The sequence below is a fragment of the Bidens hawaiensis genome, unplaced genomic scaffold (genome assembly GCF_021521415.1).
Source record: "Bidens hawaiensis isolate Kalapana, Puna unplaced genomic scaffold, B.hawaiensis_p1.1 tig00036719_1, whole genome shotgun sequence".
Lineage (NCBI taxonomy): Eukaryota > Viridiplantae > Streptophyta > Magnoliopsida > Asterales > Asteraceae > Bidens > Bidens hawaiensis.
Window position 1 is genome coordinate 89,573 of NW_027505427.1, and position 22,106 is coordinate 111,678.

Genomic DNA, 22,106 nt, shown 5'->3' on the forward strand with positions numbered 1-22,106 from the left:
GTATTGTATTATGCTTGATTAACTAGAACTCACTCAGCGTAGCTGACTTTTAGATGCACGCAGGTGAGTAGGATGAGGCAGCTCGCTTGAGGGGACACGTGGCATTGAATAAGAGGCTGGCATTAGAAGGCTCAAGATGTGTTATGTTTTAATTACTTAGTTTTTGAAAGACAAGTTGTTTGTTTAAGACAAGTTTTGGATTGTTATGAAATGTTTATGAAAGTTTTTAATGTTCCGCAAATGTTTTAATGAACTCTGATATTAAGAACTGCGTTTATGAGTAAATCCAACACCAAAGTAGGGCTACCGGTAACGGGGCCTTACAAGTTGGTATCAGAGCAATGTTCGAGAGATTTAAGCATCCTAACTGCTTAGACTCGAACAGAGAATGGGATTTAAGTAAGAAAAGAAAGAAGCTGCCAGTTCAAGATAGCCATGTGTCACTCAAGCAAGCTCAGTAAAGGTAAAGTGTATGGTTAAATATGTATGTTAATATTGGCTTAATTGCTAAAGTAAGGATATGTGAATGTTAGGGATAGGATTAATTGATTTTTCGATTGAATAACTGTTTAGAGTAGAATCAGCACAAATAGACTCATAAGAGGAAGTGTATAGGACACGGAAAGTAACGTGATCAGCTAATCACAGTTGGCCATTGTTATTACCTGTTAGCCTTACTATCCTTGTACTAAATAGTTCCTTGAGTGATGACGTTTGTGTTTTCCTTTCCAGAATACGATGGCTGGATCTAGAGCAGTTGTTGGAGCAGGTGGACGCACTGGACGACGTGGCAGGCCTCGTCGTGCCCAACAACCTTCAGTAGAAACAGCTTCCAACACCGAAGAAGAAGGAAGCGCAACTGGAGGAAATCTTAACAAAAATGAAGGGGTTCAGCTAGATCCCCTAATCCAAGCAGCTATTGTATATGCTGTAACTACTGCGGTGAAGAACATGAACCCGGAGAGGTCTGCTGGAGATCGTGAAAGAACTGCTGAAAGGGCGGAAGGAGAGGGTAGGAAAGATGATGAAGGGGAGAGAGAGGCCTCGAGTGTGGTTAATTCTGTGAAGGCCGATGACAGGAAAATGGGCCGAGGTGGGTGCAACTATAAGTCCTTTAAAGGATGTGACCGCCGAAGCTGACTGGTTTGGGAGATGTAATCGCTACTCTCAAATGGATAACCGCCATGGATAAAATTATCCGCATTAGCGAGTGCCGTCCCGACCAAGTGGTAGGTTATGCTACTCAGTCATTCGAGGATGAAGCTATGTATTGGTGGGAGAGTGTGGAGCAGAGGAAGAACCGTGAAGAGATCAAAGCGATGAAGTGGGAGGATCTGAAGGAATTGGTTATGAAGAAGTTCTGTGCTGACGCCGAAGTTGAGTGGGTGGAGATAAAGTTCCTGAACTTGAAAGCTGGAGTGATGACACATCGTGAGTATACCACCGAGTTCAACAGAATGTCCAGGTTGGTACCCGATATGGTCAACACTGAGGCTAAAAGAATCAAGTGCTATGTGAGGGGATTGCCACAAAAAGTTCGCATGCTAGTCAGAACGAGTAAACCTGCTACTTTTGACTCTGCTGTCGAACTCGCATAGATGGTTTATGCAGACCTGGATGTGGATGATATTGTGGTAGAAGAATAAGAGAAGAAAGATAAGAAGTGGGTCAACGTCAAACGACCCGGTACTCAGTTGTGGAACTCCAAGGATAAGAAGCAGAAAGTGTGGGAGAAGAAGTCGTGTAAGACGTGTGGTAAAATGCACGGTGGTGAGTGCAAGTGGGGTAAAGGATCTGATGTGTGTCATAAGTGTGGAAAGACTCATGGAGGAGAGTGCAGGCTAGGGTCGAATGCCTGTTATAAGTGTGGAAAAGTGGGACATTATGCCCCAGATTGTACCGCCAAGTCCGCTTGTTATAAGTGCGGTAAGACGGGCCACTTTGCTAGAGAATGCACCGAGGGTGAAGCTGGGGGTAGTGGGAAGAAGGATGCCGATCAAGCTAGGCCAAGAACTAGAGCCTACCTGTTGACTCAAAAACAAGCCAAGCAGATTCCGGATGTCGTCACTGGTATGTTTTTAGTAAACGGTATTTCTGCTTCAGCATTATTTGATTCGGGTGCGAACAAAAGTTTCGTAGCCACGCCGTTTAGTAAATTAGCTAAAATAAAATGTTGCCGAATGTCTGAAACCTTTATAGTAGAAACCGCTAGTGATACTTCGATTAAAATAATGAAAATGGTTAAAAATTGTAAGATAGAATTAGAGGGACATGAGTTCCCTGCTACCTTGTATGTAATGACCTTAGGAGGGTTCGATGTGATTTTGGAAATGGATTGGTTATCTGAGTTTGAAGCTCAGATAGTGTGTAAGAGTAGGATAATAAGGTTAAGGTCTTTGGATGGTAGTGAGGTGACGGTTTATAGTGATATGAAAAGTTCTGGGCTTAATGTCATTTCGAAGATAAAAGCCGAGGGTTTGTTAAGGCGAGGGTGTGGTGCCTACATGGCGTATGTTGTCAACGCTACGGCCATGACGAAAGAAATGAAAGATGTTCCTATTGTGCGCGACTACCCAGAAGTATTCCCAGAGGATCTTCCGGGGTTGCCACCGGAGCGAGAGATAGAATTCCAGATAGATTTAGTACCGGGAGCCCAGCCCGTCGCGAAAGCGCCTTACCGTCTAACATCGTCCGAGATGAAAGAATTGATGTCCCAACTACAAGAACTCCTTGATAAAGGTTTTATAAGACCAAGTGTTTCCCCGTGGGACGCACCAGTTTTGTTCGTAAAGAAGAAGGATGGAAGCATGAGAATGTGCATAGACTATCGCTAGTTGAATAAGCTTACGGTAAAGAATAGATATCCTTTGCCAAGGATTGATGATCTGTTTGACCAACTACAAGGTTCAAGTTGGTTCTCACGAATAGACCTTAGATCAGGCTATCATCAATTGAAAGTGAAAGAGGCAGACATCCCTAAGACAGCGTTTCGGACGCGGTATGGACACTACAAGTTCCTCGTAATGTCATTCGGTCTAACGAATGCTCTTGCAGCATTTATGGACATGATGAATAGGGTGTGTCGGCCGATGTTGGATAAGTCAGTTATCGTTTTCATCGACGATATATTGATTTATTCAAAGAGCGAGCCTGATCATGCTGAGCATCTAAGAGAAGTGTTAGAGAAGTTGAAGGAAGAGAAGTTGTATGCTAAGTTTTCAAAATGCGCATTCTGGTTGCGAGAAGTGCATTTTCTAGGTCACGTGATTAATCCTGAAGGGATTACCGTGGACCCAGCTAAGATTGAGGCAATAACGAGTTGGAAGACTTCACAGAATCCGACTGATATACGAAGCTTCTTAGGGTTAGCTGGCTACTATAGGAGATTCATCGAAGTTTTCTCCAATATAGACGCACCGTTGACCGGTATGACCCGAAAGTCGGTAGTATTCAGTTGGGGAAAGTTTCAAGAAGAAGTGTTTGAAGAGTTAAAGAAAAGACTCACACAAGCTTCAATCCTTACTCTACCCGATGGTGATGAGGATTTGGTTGTTTGTGCTGATGCCTCGCACCAAGGATTAGGTTGTGTGTTGATGCAACGAGGAAAGGTAATAGCCTATGCGTCTAGACAGTTGAAAGTTCACGAAAGTACTTATCCGACGCATGATTTAGAACTAGCAGCTGTAGTGCATGCTCTTAAGATATGGAGGCATTATCTGTACGGTACTAAGTGTACTATCTACACAGATCATAAGAGTTTAAAGTATTTCTTCGAGCAGAAGGAATTGAACATGAGGCAAAGAAGATGGTTAGAAATGATAAAGTATTACGACTGTGAGATTAAGTACTACCCTGGTAAAACTAATGTGGTCGCCGACGCGCTAAGTCGAAAGAATGAGGAAGTCCTTGCAACAGTAAAGTCGTACTAGTTGATCATGAACTCAAGTCTTTTTGAAGAGATTGTCAAGGTACAGTCAGAGGTGCTAGTAGATGAAGAATTAGTTAAGAAAGAAAGGATTTATGGCCAGCAAGATGAGTTGATGGAAAACACTCATGGTGTTAAGACTAGATTTGATCGTATGTGGATTCCACGCCATGGAGATCTCAGAGGTCGAATCTTAAATGAGGCTCATTAGTCAATATATTCGATTCATCCAGGAACTACGAAGATGTACCAAGATTTGAAAAGAGACTACTAGTGGCCAGGAATGAAGAATGATGTAGTAGATTATGTCAGTAAGTGCTTAACTTGTTTACAAGTAAAAGCAGAACATCAGAAGCCTTATGTAAAGATGCAACCGCTCGAGATACCTGAATGGAAATGGGAACACATCACTATGGATTTCATAACTAAGCTACCTCATACAGCTAAGCATCATGATACCATTTGGGTGATAGTAGACTGTTTGACCAAAAGTGCTCACTTTCTGCCTATACGAGAGGCCATCTCGTCAGAAACGTTAGCAAGTTTGTTCATCAAAGAGGTTGTATCTAAGCATGGAGTGCCACTGTCGATCGTGTCCGATAGAGATACTCGATTCACTTCGAGGTTCTGGAAGAAATTCCATGAAGCTATGGGAATGAGGTTGAACATCATTACGGCATATCATCCCCAAACCGATGGACAATCTGAAAGGACGATCCAAACCCTTGAGGATATGCTACGTGCTTGTGTTTTAGACTTCGGAGGAAGTTGGGATGATCATCTGCACCTGGCAGAGTTTTCCTATAACAACAGCTACCATTCAAGTATTGGAATGTCGCCATTCGAAATGCTTTACGGTAGACGTTTTAGAACTCCCGTGTGTTGGGGAGAAATTGGCCAGAAAGAGATGGGAAGTTTGAAAGTAGTTCAAGAAACCTCTGTGAAGTTCGATCAGATTAAGGCGAGAATGAAAGCGGCTCAATATCGTCAAAAGTCGTATGCTAATAAGCGACGACGGCCGATTGAAACTTAAACAAAAAGTAAATCGGGTCTAAACGAAACGTAAAGTAACAAACTTGATGTTGGAAATGAACTTGACAAACCTATGGCTATGTACGGCGACTTGTTTTGAACGTTCTTAAGCTTAAAGGTCCAAGCTTTATAGTATATACGGGATATATACGAACGGAAACGGTTAGGGAACGTTAGTGGGTGATGTCGAACCATAACAAGGGTATTAAAATCGCCAAAATGCTTGTTAAGATTGATAAGAACCAAATCCGTAGCTGAACTGAATAACTTCGCCAGCTGATCAAGTTCGCCAGATGCTAAATGCTGGCTATAACTTCTCCTGCCAAATAAGTTCGCTCATGGCTAAACTTCGCTACATGCTAAGTTCGCCGGTGGCCAACTTCGCTAGTATAAGTACGCTTACAATTAAGTTCGCTTGTATAAGTTCACTGGTATAAGTTCGTTTGTATAAGTTCGCTTGTATAAGTTCGCTTACTGTGAACCTCACCTAATACAAGTTCGCTAATGTTAAATTTGCTCAATATTAAGTTCGCCAAAAGTTAAGCTCGCTGAGAAATGAATTTAAATCCTAATGAAAAATGTGTTAAGATAGTTAATGGAAATAAAATTTTTTCAAGCTGACCTGGCAACCCGACCCCAGCCAGGGGCTCTGCCCCTTGGACCCTGCTAGGGGCTGCCGCCCCTAGACCCCACTGCCCCCGGACCCCCGTTCGTTGTGGGTAATAACTAAGACTAGAAAGATGATAAGAGTAGTGATAGTTAATTGATACGTGTAATTATTTACAGTCAGCCGAGCACAACTGAAGAAAGGGATTACCATTAACGGTGAACGTAACCGCATTCAGGTGAGTTTCTAGCCCCATTTCCTTGTTATGTTTTCGGGGCTGTGTGCATACTCGATGTGATAGTTAATACACTTACCTTAACTGGTAAGTGTATGCCTTATATGGTTTATATGTTATGTACGTATATCTTAATGTGAATGAAAGCTTGTCAGTACGTGAATGATCTTCGAATATTGCACGTGCTAACAAGGGAGGTATGTTTATGATAGATGAATGTGTATGATAGATATATGTACAATATATGAATATGTATGAATGATTAAAGGAAGTATGTATGTTATGGGTATGTAAAGACAACATGTACGAAGATGAAGAAAGAGGGACCAGACCCTAATAATATCTGAGATAGAGAAAGAGGGACCATACCCTTTATAATATCTGAGATAGAGAAGTAAAGAGAGACCAGACCCTAATAATATCTGAGATAGACAAGAAAGGGACCAGACCCTAAAATATCTGAGATAGACAAAGGAAAGAGGGACCAGACCCTAATAATATCTGAGATGGAACGGACAGTAACTATATAGTATGAAAGTAATAAAGTATGAATGTACGTATGAAATTATGTAATGAAAGTAAGTTAGCAAAGTAATAGTTATGTATCTTCGGATGCATGATTGAAGATAAGTGTATGTATTGTATTATGCTTGATTAACTAGAACTCACTCAGCGTAGCTGACTTTTAGTATGCACGCAGGTGAGTAGGATGAGGCAGCTCGCTTGAGGGGACACGTGGCATTGAATAAGAGGCTGGCATTAGAAGGCTCAAGACGTGTTATGTTTTAATTACTTAGTTTTTGAAAGACAAGTTGTTTGTTTAAGACAAGTTTTGGATTGTTATGAAATGTTTATGAAAGTTTTTAATGTTCCGCGAATGTTTTAATGAACTCTGATATTAAGAACTGCGTTTATGAGTAAATCCAACACCAAAGTAGGGCTACCGGTAACAGGGCCTTACACTAACCATTTAAATAAAGGAACACAATAATCGGGAAAACCGAGTTTAGCCACGAAATCACCGTGAATTCGGTTAAAATTAACCTAAGGTATCGGTCATATGGCATTTATGGGTCTCGCTCGGGTCCATGGGGTTGAGTACTGTGGTCAGGTTATCACCCAGGTAAGGAATATCGTCTTATCTTTGGTTCTTGGAACCGTTTTGCCAGTGCCCAACTCACAGTTTCTCTTCCCCTTTCATTTATCGTAGGGACATGCCACATAACCTAGCCTTAAGGTTTACGAGTGAAAACAACAGGTGGGAATTCTTAAGGAATTTCCCGTAAATAAAAGCAATCTTATTTCGAAATTTTTTCTTTGAATGTTGAGACATAGCCTCGGAGTTTGTGTGTGTGTGCATAACAATAAATAATAGGTAATTATCTAAGAAAGCTGTAAACAATTTAAAATTGAACACATAAAGGTAAACAGATAGGCACGTATAGGGTTCCTAAACATGTGTCTAAGGCAATTTCTAACGACCTATCTTAAACCTTCGGCTCTGATACCAATCTGTTACACCCCAACGGCGAGGATTAGAGGATCGTATATTTGCATTTAATTGATTTATTAACAACGTTTTCGTGTCCAACAAGATTAAACGAATGTCGGTTAGGTATTTACGGAAAAACAAATCAAAATTGATTGTGTTAACATGATTAAATGGTTGCTTAGGCCGAAAATAGTATGTTTAACATAATCCTTGATTCAATTACCAAATATAAACGAATATTGTGGTCCAAGTTAACAAGATTTGAATTCGGGTTCAAGAAAACTAATATGGGTCGGGTTTACTAAATGGTTATTCAGTTTATCATATGGGTTATAATAATATTTTCAGTTTGGACCTAGAAGTTTGAAGATTGGATACAATTGAGATGAAATTAAAAGAAACAATTAAATATTAATAAAATAATCCATTTGTTAAACGCAATATATTATGTTTTATAGTGACCCGAACACCGAAACGAATCGGGTTTATAAGTTTCGAAAAGACCGAGTTGTTACATTTATCATTGATTTAGACTCTTTCTAAATTAACATAAATATTAAACTATTGGCTTGATTTTGTCTTTGATTCTGGCAAGAAGAGAACTTATTCATGGCATTATTCTTACAATTCGGTGGATCATTTGAAGATATAGAAAAATGTTTTCTCACGGAAAAAAAAGGAGGAAAGATCTCATTATAAGACAATATTATCGGTTACTCGTTTTGATGGCCTAGTAATTGAGATATAACTTGTTATGTTAGTTGGTCAAAGTGGATATCGAGAATTCTTTCAATTTTTATGTAATTAACTTATGTCTATTTTTTTAGCTCCTTGATAGTTTTTATATAACTGACCGTTAAATTAAAAAAATATTATATGAACCTCTTATGTCTTTTTTTATAGAACCTATGAGCTTTTAAATAAGAAATAACTATTAAATCAACAAAAAAATATAGAAAAGAAAAAAAGAAATGTTACCAATATTATTTGCATGTCATTTCTTTAAACGGTTAGAAATTAGTTTTCCTAATCTAGCATTATTTGCATCTCTCTTTTTCTCTCTTGTCCACATGTATGTGCACATTACACGTGATCACATATCGCTATACATTTGTATATTTATGTGTATATATAGAATTGACATGAAACTTACCTAATCCCTTTCTGTCACATCATTTAAAATGAGTGACATGTCCATATTTATTACTATATAATTAAGTACTTAGTAATTAAGTTAGGATTTGAAGGTTTAGATTATTAAATAGATGATGGATAATGATCATAAAAATCCTAAAACATGTTATGTGTACAAGCTATGCACCACAACAAAAATACTCTCCTACCTCATATGATACTTTCCTTTAAATGCCAACTACAAGAAATATATTTGCATATATAATTCTCTCTCTGTATCTCTCTCATACCCCCCCCCCCCCCTTGTATCTCTTATTAGATCTCTTTCAAAGCAAAATCATGAGGAGTTACTTGTGAACAAAAATGGTGGAATGGCCTTCTTCCCTACTAACTTCATGCTACAAGCTTCTCATGAAGATGACCATCATACCCCTTACTTTCTTTCTCCAATTCTCCAACCATGCAACACAACTCAGGACTTTCATGGTAATTTATCCTCACTATAGATCTCTATGAAATTCTATAACACCAATTAATGTTCTAATGTCAATATTTATATGTTTTTGAAAAGGTTAACTCTTTAACTCCATGGCACAAATGTTTCTAATGACACCATCCAAATGGTTTTTTGGAAAAGTTCTAAACTTTTACCTTTCTTGGATAATTAGTGTATGAGTATCAATTGATTAATTGAACCTTGCACATGATTGAGTTGTATTGTACAACGCAATGATACAGTAGGGCAAAAGATTTCCTTTGCCACAATGGCACCATACAAATGGGTTTTTGACACTTTACATTAATGAGTTGTATAGTACACTCAAAGATGTTCTAGGGCACAAAATGTTCCAAAACATGCATATGGGTTGTCTACAAAGTTCAAATCTTTATAAAATTAAAATAAAATAAAATAAAAAAGACATTAATTTTGCTATCCAAAAAGAGCTAGCTACGCATGTACTTTGTTGTGTGTCTGCCTTCTATTTCGATGTAAACATTACTCGTTTTATGATTAATCGAATTTATCATTTACCTACCATCTTGATTAATATATATACAGTTGCCTCATTCCTAGACAAAAGATCAATGTCTTCATATGCAACCGAAATATGCGATCAAGAAACCAACAACGGCGAAGACGAAGGATCGGATGATGGATTACTTGGTGGAGAGAGAAAGAAAAGGCTAAACATGGAACAAGTGAAGACACTTGAAAGAAACTTTGCTTTGGGGAATAAACTTGATCCAGAGAGGAAAATGCAGCTTGCGAAGGCACTCGGGTTGCAACCGAGACAGATTGCCATTTGGTTTCAAAACAGAAGGGCTAGATGGAAAACCAAACAGTTGGAAAAGGATTATGATGTGCTCAAGAAGCAGTTTGAAGCTATCAAAGCTCAAAATGATTCCCTTGTATCTCAAAATCACAAACTTCATGTTGAGGTAATTACTTCATTCTTCTTCTTGTAAGTTTAAGCATATACTCTAATATTATCACTACATTTGTTTGGCATATATTCATTCACAAACACAAAATGTAGAATTATAAACATAAAAAGGTATGTAATATATTGCTTAAAAAGGTATATTGTTAAATATTAAAAATTCTACTTGTCACACTTTTTATTATGAATTCTCACAAGTGATCTTCACATCATGGAAGATTAAGTAGGTTTATTTGATGACCGTTGACGAGTCTAGCTATGGAGCTACTTAGTCAAGTCCTGCATAGTAAATTTATGTGACCTTAACATCGATCTAGGAATATGGTTTTTAAAATACCTACTTTTGCTATTAAAAAAAAGACTAATATCACAGCTTGTTACACGTTTGCCTTCTATTTCGACATAGACAAATAGTGGAGTAAACTAAATGATATTATTAAACTTTAGGGGTGTTTTTTTTAAGGTTTTCTTGGGACAAAATTAAATGTTTATATCTCCTAAGATCTTGCAAACATTTAATATATTTTAGTTAGCTCTATATTGTGTTACCTTTCATAGATCTAAGACCTTAATTATTTGCCATTATATATATTTTATTGTGTGAATGTATATATTAATTAATTCATTTTCCACAAATAGTATAAACTTTTTTTGTCACTTTACAACATGACTATAGCTACCTTGGTGAGCATGTTGTAAAAAAATCATCCCTCACAAAATCAACATATTTTCATATTTGAATTTAATAAAAATGATTGTAAAATTACAGATAATGGCACTCAAGAACAAGGAGCCAACCGAATCATTCAACCTCAACATCAAAGAAATAGAAGGATCTTGTAGCAACAAAAGCGAAAACAGTTCCGAGATCAAACTAAACATTTCAAGAGCACCCATAACAGATAGCGCGATATCATCCCAACATCACCACCACCACCACCACGAGCCACATTCTATAGCTAATCAAACCTTCCAAAACTCATCATCAAGACATGAATATGTTCATGATCATCATAATCATCTCAACGCCCTTAAACTTGATCAACCGGTTAATGTTAATAAAGACGAAAGCTTGTGCAATATGTTTGTTGGTATGGAAGAGCAATCTGCATTTTGGCCATGGTTAGATCAACAACCACAATTCAACTGAATTGGAAATTAGAAAAATGGTTTGGTTGATTTAAATTATTGTTGATTTGGATTTGTTCTTGAGGTTAAATTCTTGCTTTTCAGTTCTTGAATTAATAATGTATAAATTGGTTTAAGAATTAGAAAAAGAGTTCTTTTCTTACATTTTTTAATTATTCTAGATTTAATTATTATTTAGTTAAATATTTATATAGGGAATTAAAAATCTGCATGGTTTGCATGTTATATATAAGATCTAGTTTGAGGTGGAACTTATAATATTTTCTACTAATTAATATTTTATACTGTTAATGTAGAACTAATACAGAAATTTTGGTCGATCAAAAGTTTTCTTAAAATTAAATGGGAACTTATACACCTTCTAACTATATTTTTAAATTATATATATTTTCTTAACAATCACGGGACTTGAGCCCTTACGGACTATTTAAAAAAGTAAAATCTTATCTGACATATTGATAACGCTAGATCAAAACCTCTTTGTATAAGTTCAACATATAACTGTCATAACTAAAACTCAATAAATGCACAAAAACATTACCTTTTTTAGCATGATCATCAAGTTATATAGCCCCATTCTTTATATGTACGTTGCGTTATGTTACGTCTAACTTATATTACTTAACAAATAATTAGAACACATCATATGCAATAGAAAACTATCTTTTCTAACCTATAATAACAAAAGAACTTGAAAATAAATACATTGAATTATAATAAACCCTATAAAATCAAAACAAGGTAGCAAGGTGGTTTATTTTGTGTGTGAAAATGATAAGACAGGTGGGGTAGCAAACACACATTTCAAGAGAGAGGGAGAAGACAAGATAGACGCAAACAATGTGGAGTTGGAAATGGTCACTTTCACAAGTGACATTTTTTACGTGAATATGGGATACGACCTTTTTTTTTCATTGTTACACCCTTTATTCATTTATTTTTACATGAAATATGGGATACAACTTCACAGATATGTCCATTGTACCCCTTTATTTTTTATGTATATTTAGAGCATGTTCTTGTTCCTTAAAAATATATAAAAGATATTTGCAAATTATATTGTATGATTATTAGTGATTGTGAGAATGTGAGTAGAATAGAGAGAAAATGTAATATGAAAAAGTTAAATTTGAGGTTTCTCTTAAAAGTATATTTTTTAATGTTTTTTTTTTAAATTGTATGATCAGTGAATGAGAGATAAAATATAAGACCATGTGTAGTCATAGAGCTCCACTACCAGGCGTTATGCGCCACGTAGCGTCCAGTCAGAGTTATGATTTTTTTACAAAAACAGGGTGTTGTCATAAAGCTCCACCCTAGGCGTTAAGCGCCACATGGCACCCAGTCACTATTAATTTTTTTTTTGTTTTTTTTAAATAATAATTCATTCAAATAGTTAAATATAAAATTAAAAAACTACATTAAAATTAAAAAAAATACATTAAACTCACAAATAAAAGCTAAATTAAAATTAAAAAATGCATTAAATTAAAAAAAATACAACAATAATACTAATAAGACTAAATGTTTTATTTTCAAAAAATTCGTTTGCCGAATTGCTTTTAGAGATTGGACTCTCGGGTCTTCGTCGGTTAGCTCCTTTGCTAAAATCTTGATGTCGTTGTCCAATTCATTCCTTTTAATTAATTTACGGCGTCCAAATTTACTTAAAGACGTTTAGTTCCAAGTTCTTGTATATCTTTGAGTCGAATGTTCATTTCTTTGAAATGACTTTCCATTTCGACATTTGAACCCGTTGCCGACGACGACGCAACCCTTTTAGTAGAAAGGAATGTGTAAAAAATATGAGGTTTGGGTTTGTTTTTATAGTATAGTTTAGTTAATATTTTAAAAAGTTTTTTTTTTAAATCTAACGGTATAATCCAACGGTAATGTAACGGATATATTTTTTGATTTTTGAGTCATTTCTCGCGTTATATAGAAAACGTCGGAAAAAAAATACCCAAAATGCGGGGGGGGGGGGTAGGGATGGCAATAAAACCCTAACCCGAAGGGAAAACCCGAAACTTGACATAAATGGGACGGGTAATACCCGACCCATTAGGGTTTGGGATTAGTTTAGAAATTTTTCGCGGGTTTAGGACGGGTTTGGGATTTCTAATATACCCGATTACCCGATTATATACCCGATGTACCCGGTATAACTTATTATATTATATACATACTATATTCCAAATATATTATTTGTCGAAACTTGTTTATGTCAATTATTTGATACATTTTATCTTTTTGATAACCATCTTTGTAATCGATTACTTATATTTTGTCAAAACACGGTAGAAACCTAGAGTGTTTTGAGCCGGGTATACCCGACGGGTGTTTTATCAAAACACGATAAGAAACCCGAAACCCGATGGGAAAACCCGAAACCCGACGGGTAATTACCCGATTAAAACCCGATGGGTTTGGGACGGGTTTGGGACAGACTTTCATAACCGGGTATGGGTTTGGGAATACCTAAACCCGACCCATTGCCATCCCTAGAGGGGGGGTGCCCCGGCCCAAAACGCCGTGCATAATGCCCGACTACGGGTGGTCTAATGATAAAGGTATAAAAATATTATTTAATTAAAAATAAGAAGAAAAATACAGTGATTTTTAATGTAATTATATAAAATATATGAATATATGGTAGGGAATGGGCTGAGAATGCTTATATAGCCGAAAGTTTTCTTAATATTTATAAACTTGAGTTGTTACACTCTTATTTAATCATGTTAAATGTTAACTGTATCTTGTTGTTCTTTAATCATGTTTAATGAATCGTGTTATTGAAGTGCTTTTACTATTTAAGAAAATCACATGCATGGTTAATTAAAAACGTCGTGTTCAAATAAACTAGACATGTTAAACGTGTCGTGTTCTGCTTGTTTAACATTATACATTTTGACAATTCTAATAAAATCTTTTAGCCGCTAATTAAGTTTAACCGACTTCTCATTTACTAGAACTACATTCTTGAAAAGCCTACATGTTTTGGGTGGGGAATATATGATATGTGGATTACTCACAACCAAAGGAAATAGTAAAATCGAAACAAGTTAGTGAGTACACTAATAGGAATAGTCTAATCATTCCCTATATAGATATAAAGCGAGAAGAGTATGTTAAATTCTTGAGCTCTTTGTTTGGCTATCTTCTCTATGTAATCGATAAAAAACGATGACATAGAAAAAAAAATAGGGAAAGAAAATCTTGTTTCATTAAAATGAAAATTAAAAAATACAAGAAACAAGAAAGCTATATATATAAGCAAACATATACGGACATAGCATATACGCTGCATATGTTACACGCTCACACCCTAATTGGTGACTTAATGGCTTATTGCAAAGGATGGGGAAGATGCGTGTTTACCTTGCATCTATATGGTTGAATAAATATATAATAGACTAAAACTGTAAAATCATTTGAACCAACCGTTCGAAAAGATCACCGGTTTTTATAAACCCTAGAAAGAAAAGACAAAAAATCTTTCATTTACTTTTGTATATAAACTGGTGTTTATAACAAAAAGAGGTGCATGTTTACTAAAAAACAGTGTATGTAAAAACAATCTAGTTCAAAAAACAGTATCCATACTCTCTGATAAAAGACTATAAGTGTTGTCACTTGTCATTTCTACACTAAATCTTACAATTTTTAACAAATTTATAATAGTCGAATAATAATTACCATTTTTAAAATTTATTTCAAAATTTGTTAATTTAATATTTACTTGCTATTTTTTTTTTCAAACATTTGAAAATTTATAATTATCTTTTACTTTAAAATTGTTTTAAGAAATATTGTACAACAAATGTATTAGTAGTGTTTAACGGGTTTATTGTTTCTTGTATACTGATTATTTATTAAATATTGTATTTTCAAAAACTACTTGTGTAGTATATGGACCTCAAACTAGTAGTTATTATATTTTTAGAAATAAGTCATCATTAGAAAAAATATGTTGTCTTTAGTAAGAGAGAGAGGCAGGGAAAAATGGTGAGAAAGGTTATGAATGAGATTATTTCTATATTAGATAGTGTAAATATAAATATAGATTACTTTATTCTACATAATAATTACTTTACTTATAAAACGATCATAATAACAAAGATATGGTTAAGTTATCCTACATAGTCTCCAAAATTTAGGAGAGGTACAATAATACAATGGATCACAATATATAACAAACCATTTAGTATTATAACACAACGCTGAGGAAAAATATACAATAACGAAAATAACAAAAAACACAATGATAAATTAAAAAACACAATGATCTAAACAAAAAATATAAAATCTACAAGCTAAAAATCGAAAAACGAAAACTCAAAATCTAAAATCGCATAATTCGACGAGACAGTTCCAATGCCGCTAATTTGAGTTCACTTTGAGTGCTTATGATACTCTTCCTACGACTTCCTAATTTTAGAAGACGATGTATTATTTGAACCCAACCCAACAAAGATAATTACTTTATATACATGATAATGATAATTACTTTGGTTACACGAGATGATTACTCTCTATATAAAACAAATTTAATTAATTGTATAACTAGAGTAATTATGAATTTAACCAAATCTAAATATCTATGATAATTATGTTTAAAACAAATTTTACGTTTTCTATAGAAATTATGTGCTTTTGTATATTTATTATTTGAACCATCACATGTATTACATGAGTATGTATTACATGAGTATAAAAATGGTTTTGTAATATACCATGAACTCATATTGTTACGCAAATTCCTACTTAAATTATATCAGAAAGATCTACTTAACCAAGTGTAATTAAATAAATATATAGTTTTTATTATTAATGTAATTATTTAGCAAAATTATTCTTCTTGGATCATGTGGTCAAATTATTAAAATGCTCTTGCACATGGTTGGAACTTAGAAGCTATGCTATTTGACAGTTATCAATATTAAACCAATTAACTATTTATATGCAAGTACACATAAAGTTATGTTTATTAAATAAAGTGGATTCGGTTGATAATTGTTTAGTGGCCACGTGCATTGCATGTGGTGTGTAATGACATGACTAATATTATTTATTATTTTTTAAATGAAAAATATCAAATGATTTATAAAAATTTATGTTATCAGTGTTAGTACTTGGTAAGCATAAATGAAATGATGAACAAAAATAGTTGTAACTTTAGTAAATTATAAAATAACTGACTTTTGACATCTGATCATGGTGCGGATAAGAATAAGATCGATGGCAGTCGTAGAGAATAGGCTTAAAACATATTAGGTCGCTATATAGGAAATGTATATAGGAAAACCGGATCCCATATCTAGAAAATGTGAAAGGGCTTAGAAACACGAAGAAAAGAACGAAACAATTATGGAGGAAAGTCGAATTCCTAATCCGATACAAGAGGAGGAAAGTGATTATCATTTTTTTAAATGATTCACAAGAATCTATCAAAATACAAACAATATTTTAGTACAATAAGAAATTCATCTTTGATATAAATAGCCCACTTATTAAATGGGTCAATACAAAATACTTGACCCATTTAACTTTTTTGAAGCCCAAACCATCTTTGCAACGGCCTTCGCCATTATGACCCATTTGTAAGGATTAAAATATTTAAATATGTAACCAGTTAGTTTATTTTTTATTTATAATAAATGAAACTAATTATTCTTTTATATATATATATATATATATATATATATATACTAGCTTTTAGCCCGCGTGTTACGCGGGTTACTTTTAATTATTTTTTAAAATTATTGTGAATATATATTTTTCAAATATAATGTGTTTAGCACTTCTTAGATTTTAGAGTTCAATTTTAAATACGGTATGAAAATGATCTCCTATTAAAAGATCAGCTAATTTAAAATTGATATAGAATGATAACAATAAAGGGAATCATCGTCACTTAATATTTATTGGTTTAAAAGGATATCTGACTTGAAATATAAAATTTGTTCCTAGTAACAAATTAATTCATATATAACGGAGGCTGAAGGTATAGTGTAGGTGTAAAGTTGTCATATGCTCATATATGTATAATCACTAAGTCACGTATACTTATCCCTCAACCTCCTCAACCCATTTGACCCATTTATATCCGTCTCCATATATTCTAGTGTAATGTATTACAAGTACTACAGTTTTGTTTTTAATTATATCTTCACACATTTGGTTCAGTTCAAGCTTTATAATTTTTTGTCTTTTGAAATTTAGATCATGCAATTACCTTAATAACCTCATTGAAAAACACATATATGATGTAAAAATAAAGAGACAGTGAGACCTACACTTACCTAGATCTAATGGTTACTAAAAGTCAATCTTCAACCTAGAAACCTATTCATGTGTTTGATTCTAGATTTAATGATGAAATTGAAATTAAAGACGAAACATGAAGCAATTTATTTCAACTCAAAGTATAATATTAAAGCCGAGCAATAACATTACACGTATTTCAAGTGCCACAGGATCTAGAGGTCTGTTAAATGGTTCCGCTGCATCCAAATTCATGATCTTTTTTAGTTTCTAATCACCTAGGGTATAAAAACAAAATCTTTAACCGTAAATCCATGATGCACAATTGTAAAAATAATATAATATAGTAAACCACACTTTTAGGGCATCATTTAATTCCTGTTTCTTGTATTCCACATGAGGTTCAACTACCCGTCCATTGCTTATTGATTCATCCCCTAAACTCCTTGACAAATTAGCCATACCACCAGTTTCCTTAGATATTTCTTTAATAACGGACGCAATCACATGAATCAATCTGTTCATATCAATTTCCATCATTCCATTGTCATTTCTTTCTAATATAAGAGAAACAGTTCTTTGAGTTTCGGTTTCCATCCGTATTGCGGCAATGTTTCCAAATGCTCTTTCATCATGTTAACTAATAGAACAAACCCTAATGAGCATATATAAAAAGTTGCTATTCATCTACCACCTAAATCATTACATCGATTAATAAGAAATCAAATCACTATAAACATCTTTCACATACTACACAATTATATATTTTTATAATTTAATTAAATGAAAATAGAAAACTACCCATGTAAGTTGGCTCTATCTCCTCAATGTGAGAAACATACAATGCTTTTGAAGCATCAACTTTCTTTTCAAGTTAATCATGACCTGAAAGCATAAACCATTAAAAACAATTAAGAACTCAATGGATTGAAATAATGAATACAATAGTAACAATTATGAACATAAATATATATGTACGCTTGCACACGAACTGAACGAACACGAACACATACATGGCATGTTCGTGGTCGTTCATTTAGTTTTAACCAAGAGAACGATCGGACACGAACACTTGTACGAACATGATTTTCTAGTTCTTGTTTGTTTGTTAAGAAAACGAATGTGTTCATGTTTGTGTATGTTGGTTTGTTAATAGTTTAAAAGAACGGTTTATGAACACAAACGAATTAATATAACTGAACATAGATGAACAAACATAAACAAACATATTTGCCCAAACATCAATTCATAAAACTAAATTGTGATGAGTTCTATTTATTATTCCATAAAATTAGACTAAATTGTAATTAGTGGAAAACGTTTAATTGAATATATATATATATATACACACAAAAAAAACACTGATTCAATCATTTCCTTTGCGATTGATGGACAATTATTTTATTTTTTGAAATCATAATAACAATCCATAGTCTCTTTTGAGATAAAAATCTCCTAATCTCAACTTTGAAACTATTCACCAAAGTAATTCAAAATTCTGAATTTATCTACTAATCTTGAAACAAATCAAGAACTAAATCACACCAGCCGTTTGGAGTGTTCCTTCCAGATTTATTTATTCATATCAAAACTGAAGAGATCTATATCAATGCCTTGAAGTCCCCATGGTTTTCCAAAGAAACCATAGGAACCCCAAGGCATTGATTATTATAACAATAGTATGTCATAATTCATTATGGAAGCAAAATAAAAGTAACATATGGCTAGAGTTGCCAGTTAACTTTGATGGAAGCTTCAATATAGTTTCGATTCAGCATGTTTCCAAAAATTTGTGGTTTTTATTATATAAGTTTCTAGCCCATTAAAATATACCTGTATAAGCTTCATCCAGCACCTTTGGATAGCAGTGTCTTGATGACCTGTTGGGTGTCAAAGATGAGTCGTTTTGGGTTAAATAATACCTTAAACAGGCCAAAAACAGTAAGCAAAAAGATACCACCAGAAAAGATATGATTCAAACGTGTTAAAGTCATCCAAATGTATTAAAATGTATAAACCTCCAAAATCACTTTATTTACAGAAGTTGGATTACAATCATAATAATATAGGTTTTTGTAATCATATATAAGATAAAAAATTTTTCTTAAATTTTGAATTTAAAAATTAGTTCATTTGACACATAGGAAGAAAGTCGAAGAACTAACCTAATGCGTTTGTCATTTGTTTAAAGTCCCAGAAGCCAGAATCCAAGTGTATATAGCATCTGTTTACCATTAGACCATTAGTATCACAATGAATTCAATATACATGCATGCCTTATAAAAATTATAAATGTGTCGTGTTAATACTGGTAAATAAAATCAGATGAAGGGTAATTTCAATGTTATTTTATAGTTATTTTATAAAGAGATGCTATAAACTACTTGTTTGTCAAAAAAAAAAAAGGAAAAATAATCCAAGCTTTATTACTTGTAAACTGAAAATAGTATCATAAAATAATTAAAAATAGCTTCTTCCTTTCTTTATTTCTTAAAATAAATTATCCACGACTAAACTGCAATCAAATACTAAAACATAAATGGAATGTACAATATAAAAGAACCCTCAAAGGCATGAAATTATTGGAATGAACCATTCATTCAAACTTCTTCCCTAATTTCAGCATATTAAACACTAACTGAAAGGGAGCGAGTTACTTAGTCTCACGGGTTTGCGGTATTGCCATATTTCTTCTCCAGTGCTCTTACAGCGGACCTCCTGCACATCATATAATGCAGGTCAAACTCGAATGCGCCTCACAATGTTTACACGTGTTCGTCACAAAATACCATCAACAAAGACATAATAAATATAAAGGATGGTAATCACAAAGTTTAAAGATATAAATTAATAAAGGAGGGCCAAGCCACCTAGTTATTAGCAAGGATTCCTCCAAAGCAGTGTAGACTTTTAGTCTCTTTCTGTGCCATCCATTGTTTTGGACAAAAATCAGCTAAGGATCAAGTATCCAAATCTGTTATGTGAGGTAAGGTGTCAATTCAATAATAACGAGTATATAAGCGTGATATTGATGAACACGATGATTTGATCACGAGGGAAAAACCCTTAACCAAGATAATCTTACCTCGGTCAAAACTTATCAAGGTAATCATTGGTAAAATAGCTCCGGTCAATGATTAATAATATAATCTTTGGTCGAAGTACTTTAGTCAATGATCAACAAGGTAACCTTTGGTCAATGAATATATGGTTATCTCGGTTTCCGGCACAAAAAACCCCCGGACGGTGAAAACTATCACCGTGATTACAAGTGTTTGTGGAGTATATGATCGAGATTACAACGAAAGCTAGTGTCTAGAGAGAGTATTTGCTTCTGCTCTAGTGTGTGTGTGTAAGTACATGTGTTTTTCTACTCGATCATAGCTCGTTTAAATAAGATAACAATAATAACAATATTCCCTAATTACACGGAAGTCCTCCACTAGCCGCTCCATGACTTTGACCACGTGCGTATGGTCGTTTAGTAGCGAAATAAGCGGAAGAACGAGTCACACAGTCGTTGATGATATTTAAACTTCAATCTTTTAGAGAGTTCGTCCATAATCAGCTATGTTGAATTAGGATCCTATATCCATGTTCCAGCTATAGGATGTCCCGTGAGGATAATTGATGCAAATTCGTCTTAAAGTTGATATACCTGTCTAACACATCACCATACTAAACGCAATCATTAGTAAACAAACAATACCGAGGATCGTCGATCCTTTATATCCCGATGTATATTTCAAGGATAAACTATCCATAAGACAGTCAAGGATAAAGGATCCTCAGTATAAAAATCGTGGCCTAACAATTGCCCCCAAAATGGCGGGTGACTGTAGAATACAGCTGTCATTTTGAAATTCAAAATCACTGCGAAAACTGTACGATGGGACGGTTTTGCCAGAAAATTTACCATTTAGCCCCCAAGGTTAATTATAACCGTCTATATATGCCGCCCTATATCTTTGATTATATACACCTTCATCCGACGCATCAGGTATAATCATGTCCGCCGCTTCTTAGCACCTTCGGTTCTGCCTGTTTTATCTACAAATCCAAGCCCTGACAGCCCCATCCGATCTCCAAAGCCACGCTAAATGACTCCGTGTGGAGGAATCAATTTTTCTTCGTTAAACGCGACTCGATACCAGGGGGACTGATCTTCCTTCAACGTGGGTCACGAAGGTTAGGATCCTGGATCCTTAAGGAATAGCAAGATCCTTTATTCTTCAGTTTTAATGCTTATTCTTTTCTGTTGTTTGCAGTTGAGAACTTCGCTTCATTGAGCAAGCTACCTGGAACAGAAGAAAAGGCAAAACGGTTCCTAGCACTGGATACCAAAGTTAGGACCTTTCAAGCTCGGTTTGTTGAAGGTTTTTGTGACATCTCCTCAAGTTCAAACATGTCAAGTAAGTTAATCATTTTAAAGTAAATAAAATAAAATAGAATACTTATCTGTTGATTTCTCCTCTACAGGCACCAAGAAAGCTGGAAAGTCCGCTATCAACTTCTCCCTTGACGACATCGACTGTATGGTTACTTCTCCTGCTGTCAAGAAGGAGGCTTCAAAGGCTGGCACAAGCTCCGAGCCCAAACCCGCCACTACCAGGGCTAAATCTGCAGCTTCCAAGAGGAAAAAATCCTCTGATCCCGAGACTCACTGTGACATTGTCTGCTCTGTAAGTATACCGTATTTTCCCCTTTATTGATTTAGGATCCAGTATTGTCCCAATTTTGACACGAAATTTATTGGTAGGCTGTGATTGCTATGAGGGACCATTATGAAAAGACTATCCTCCAAATGCGTGAGAAAATGTCTGGGT

General features: G+C 34.6%; 2 protein-coding genes across 2 annotated transcripts in view; one reads left to right on the forward strand and one right to left on the reverse strand.

The window, feature by feature from the left end:
- Positions 1–22,106, reverse strand: part of LOC143613131 (UDP-galactose/UDP-glucose transporter 3-like) — a 114,799-nt gene that overhangs the window by 33,251 nt on the left and 59,442 nt on the right. The window lies entirely within an intron of this gene.
- LOC143613129 (homeobox-leucine zipper protein ATHB-13-like) lies at positions 8,740–11,018 on the forward strand. The gene is made up of 3 exons (XM_077086924.1): positions 8,740–8,911; positions 9,486–9,865; positions 10,637–11,018. Exons 1-3 carry the CDS (start codon positions 8,797–8,799, stop codon positions 11,015–11,017), a joined length of 876 nt encoding a protein of 291 aa, XP_076943039.1. The 5' UTR covers positions 8,740–8,796; the 3' UTR covers position 11,018.

Coding starts and splice junctions, on each gene's coding strand:
- LOC143613129 (XM_077086924.1), top strand. CDS start 8,797: ATGGCCTTCTTCCCTACTAACTTCATGCTACAAGCTTCTCATGAAGAT. Junction 8,912..9,485: donor CACAACTCAGGACTTTCATG/GTAATTTATCCT, acceptor ATATATATACAG/TTGCCTCATTCCTAGACAAA. Junction 9,866..10,636: donor ATCACAAACTTCATGTTGAG/GTAATTACTTCA, acceptor GTAAAATTACAG/ATAATGGCACTCAAGAACAA.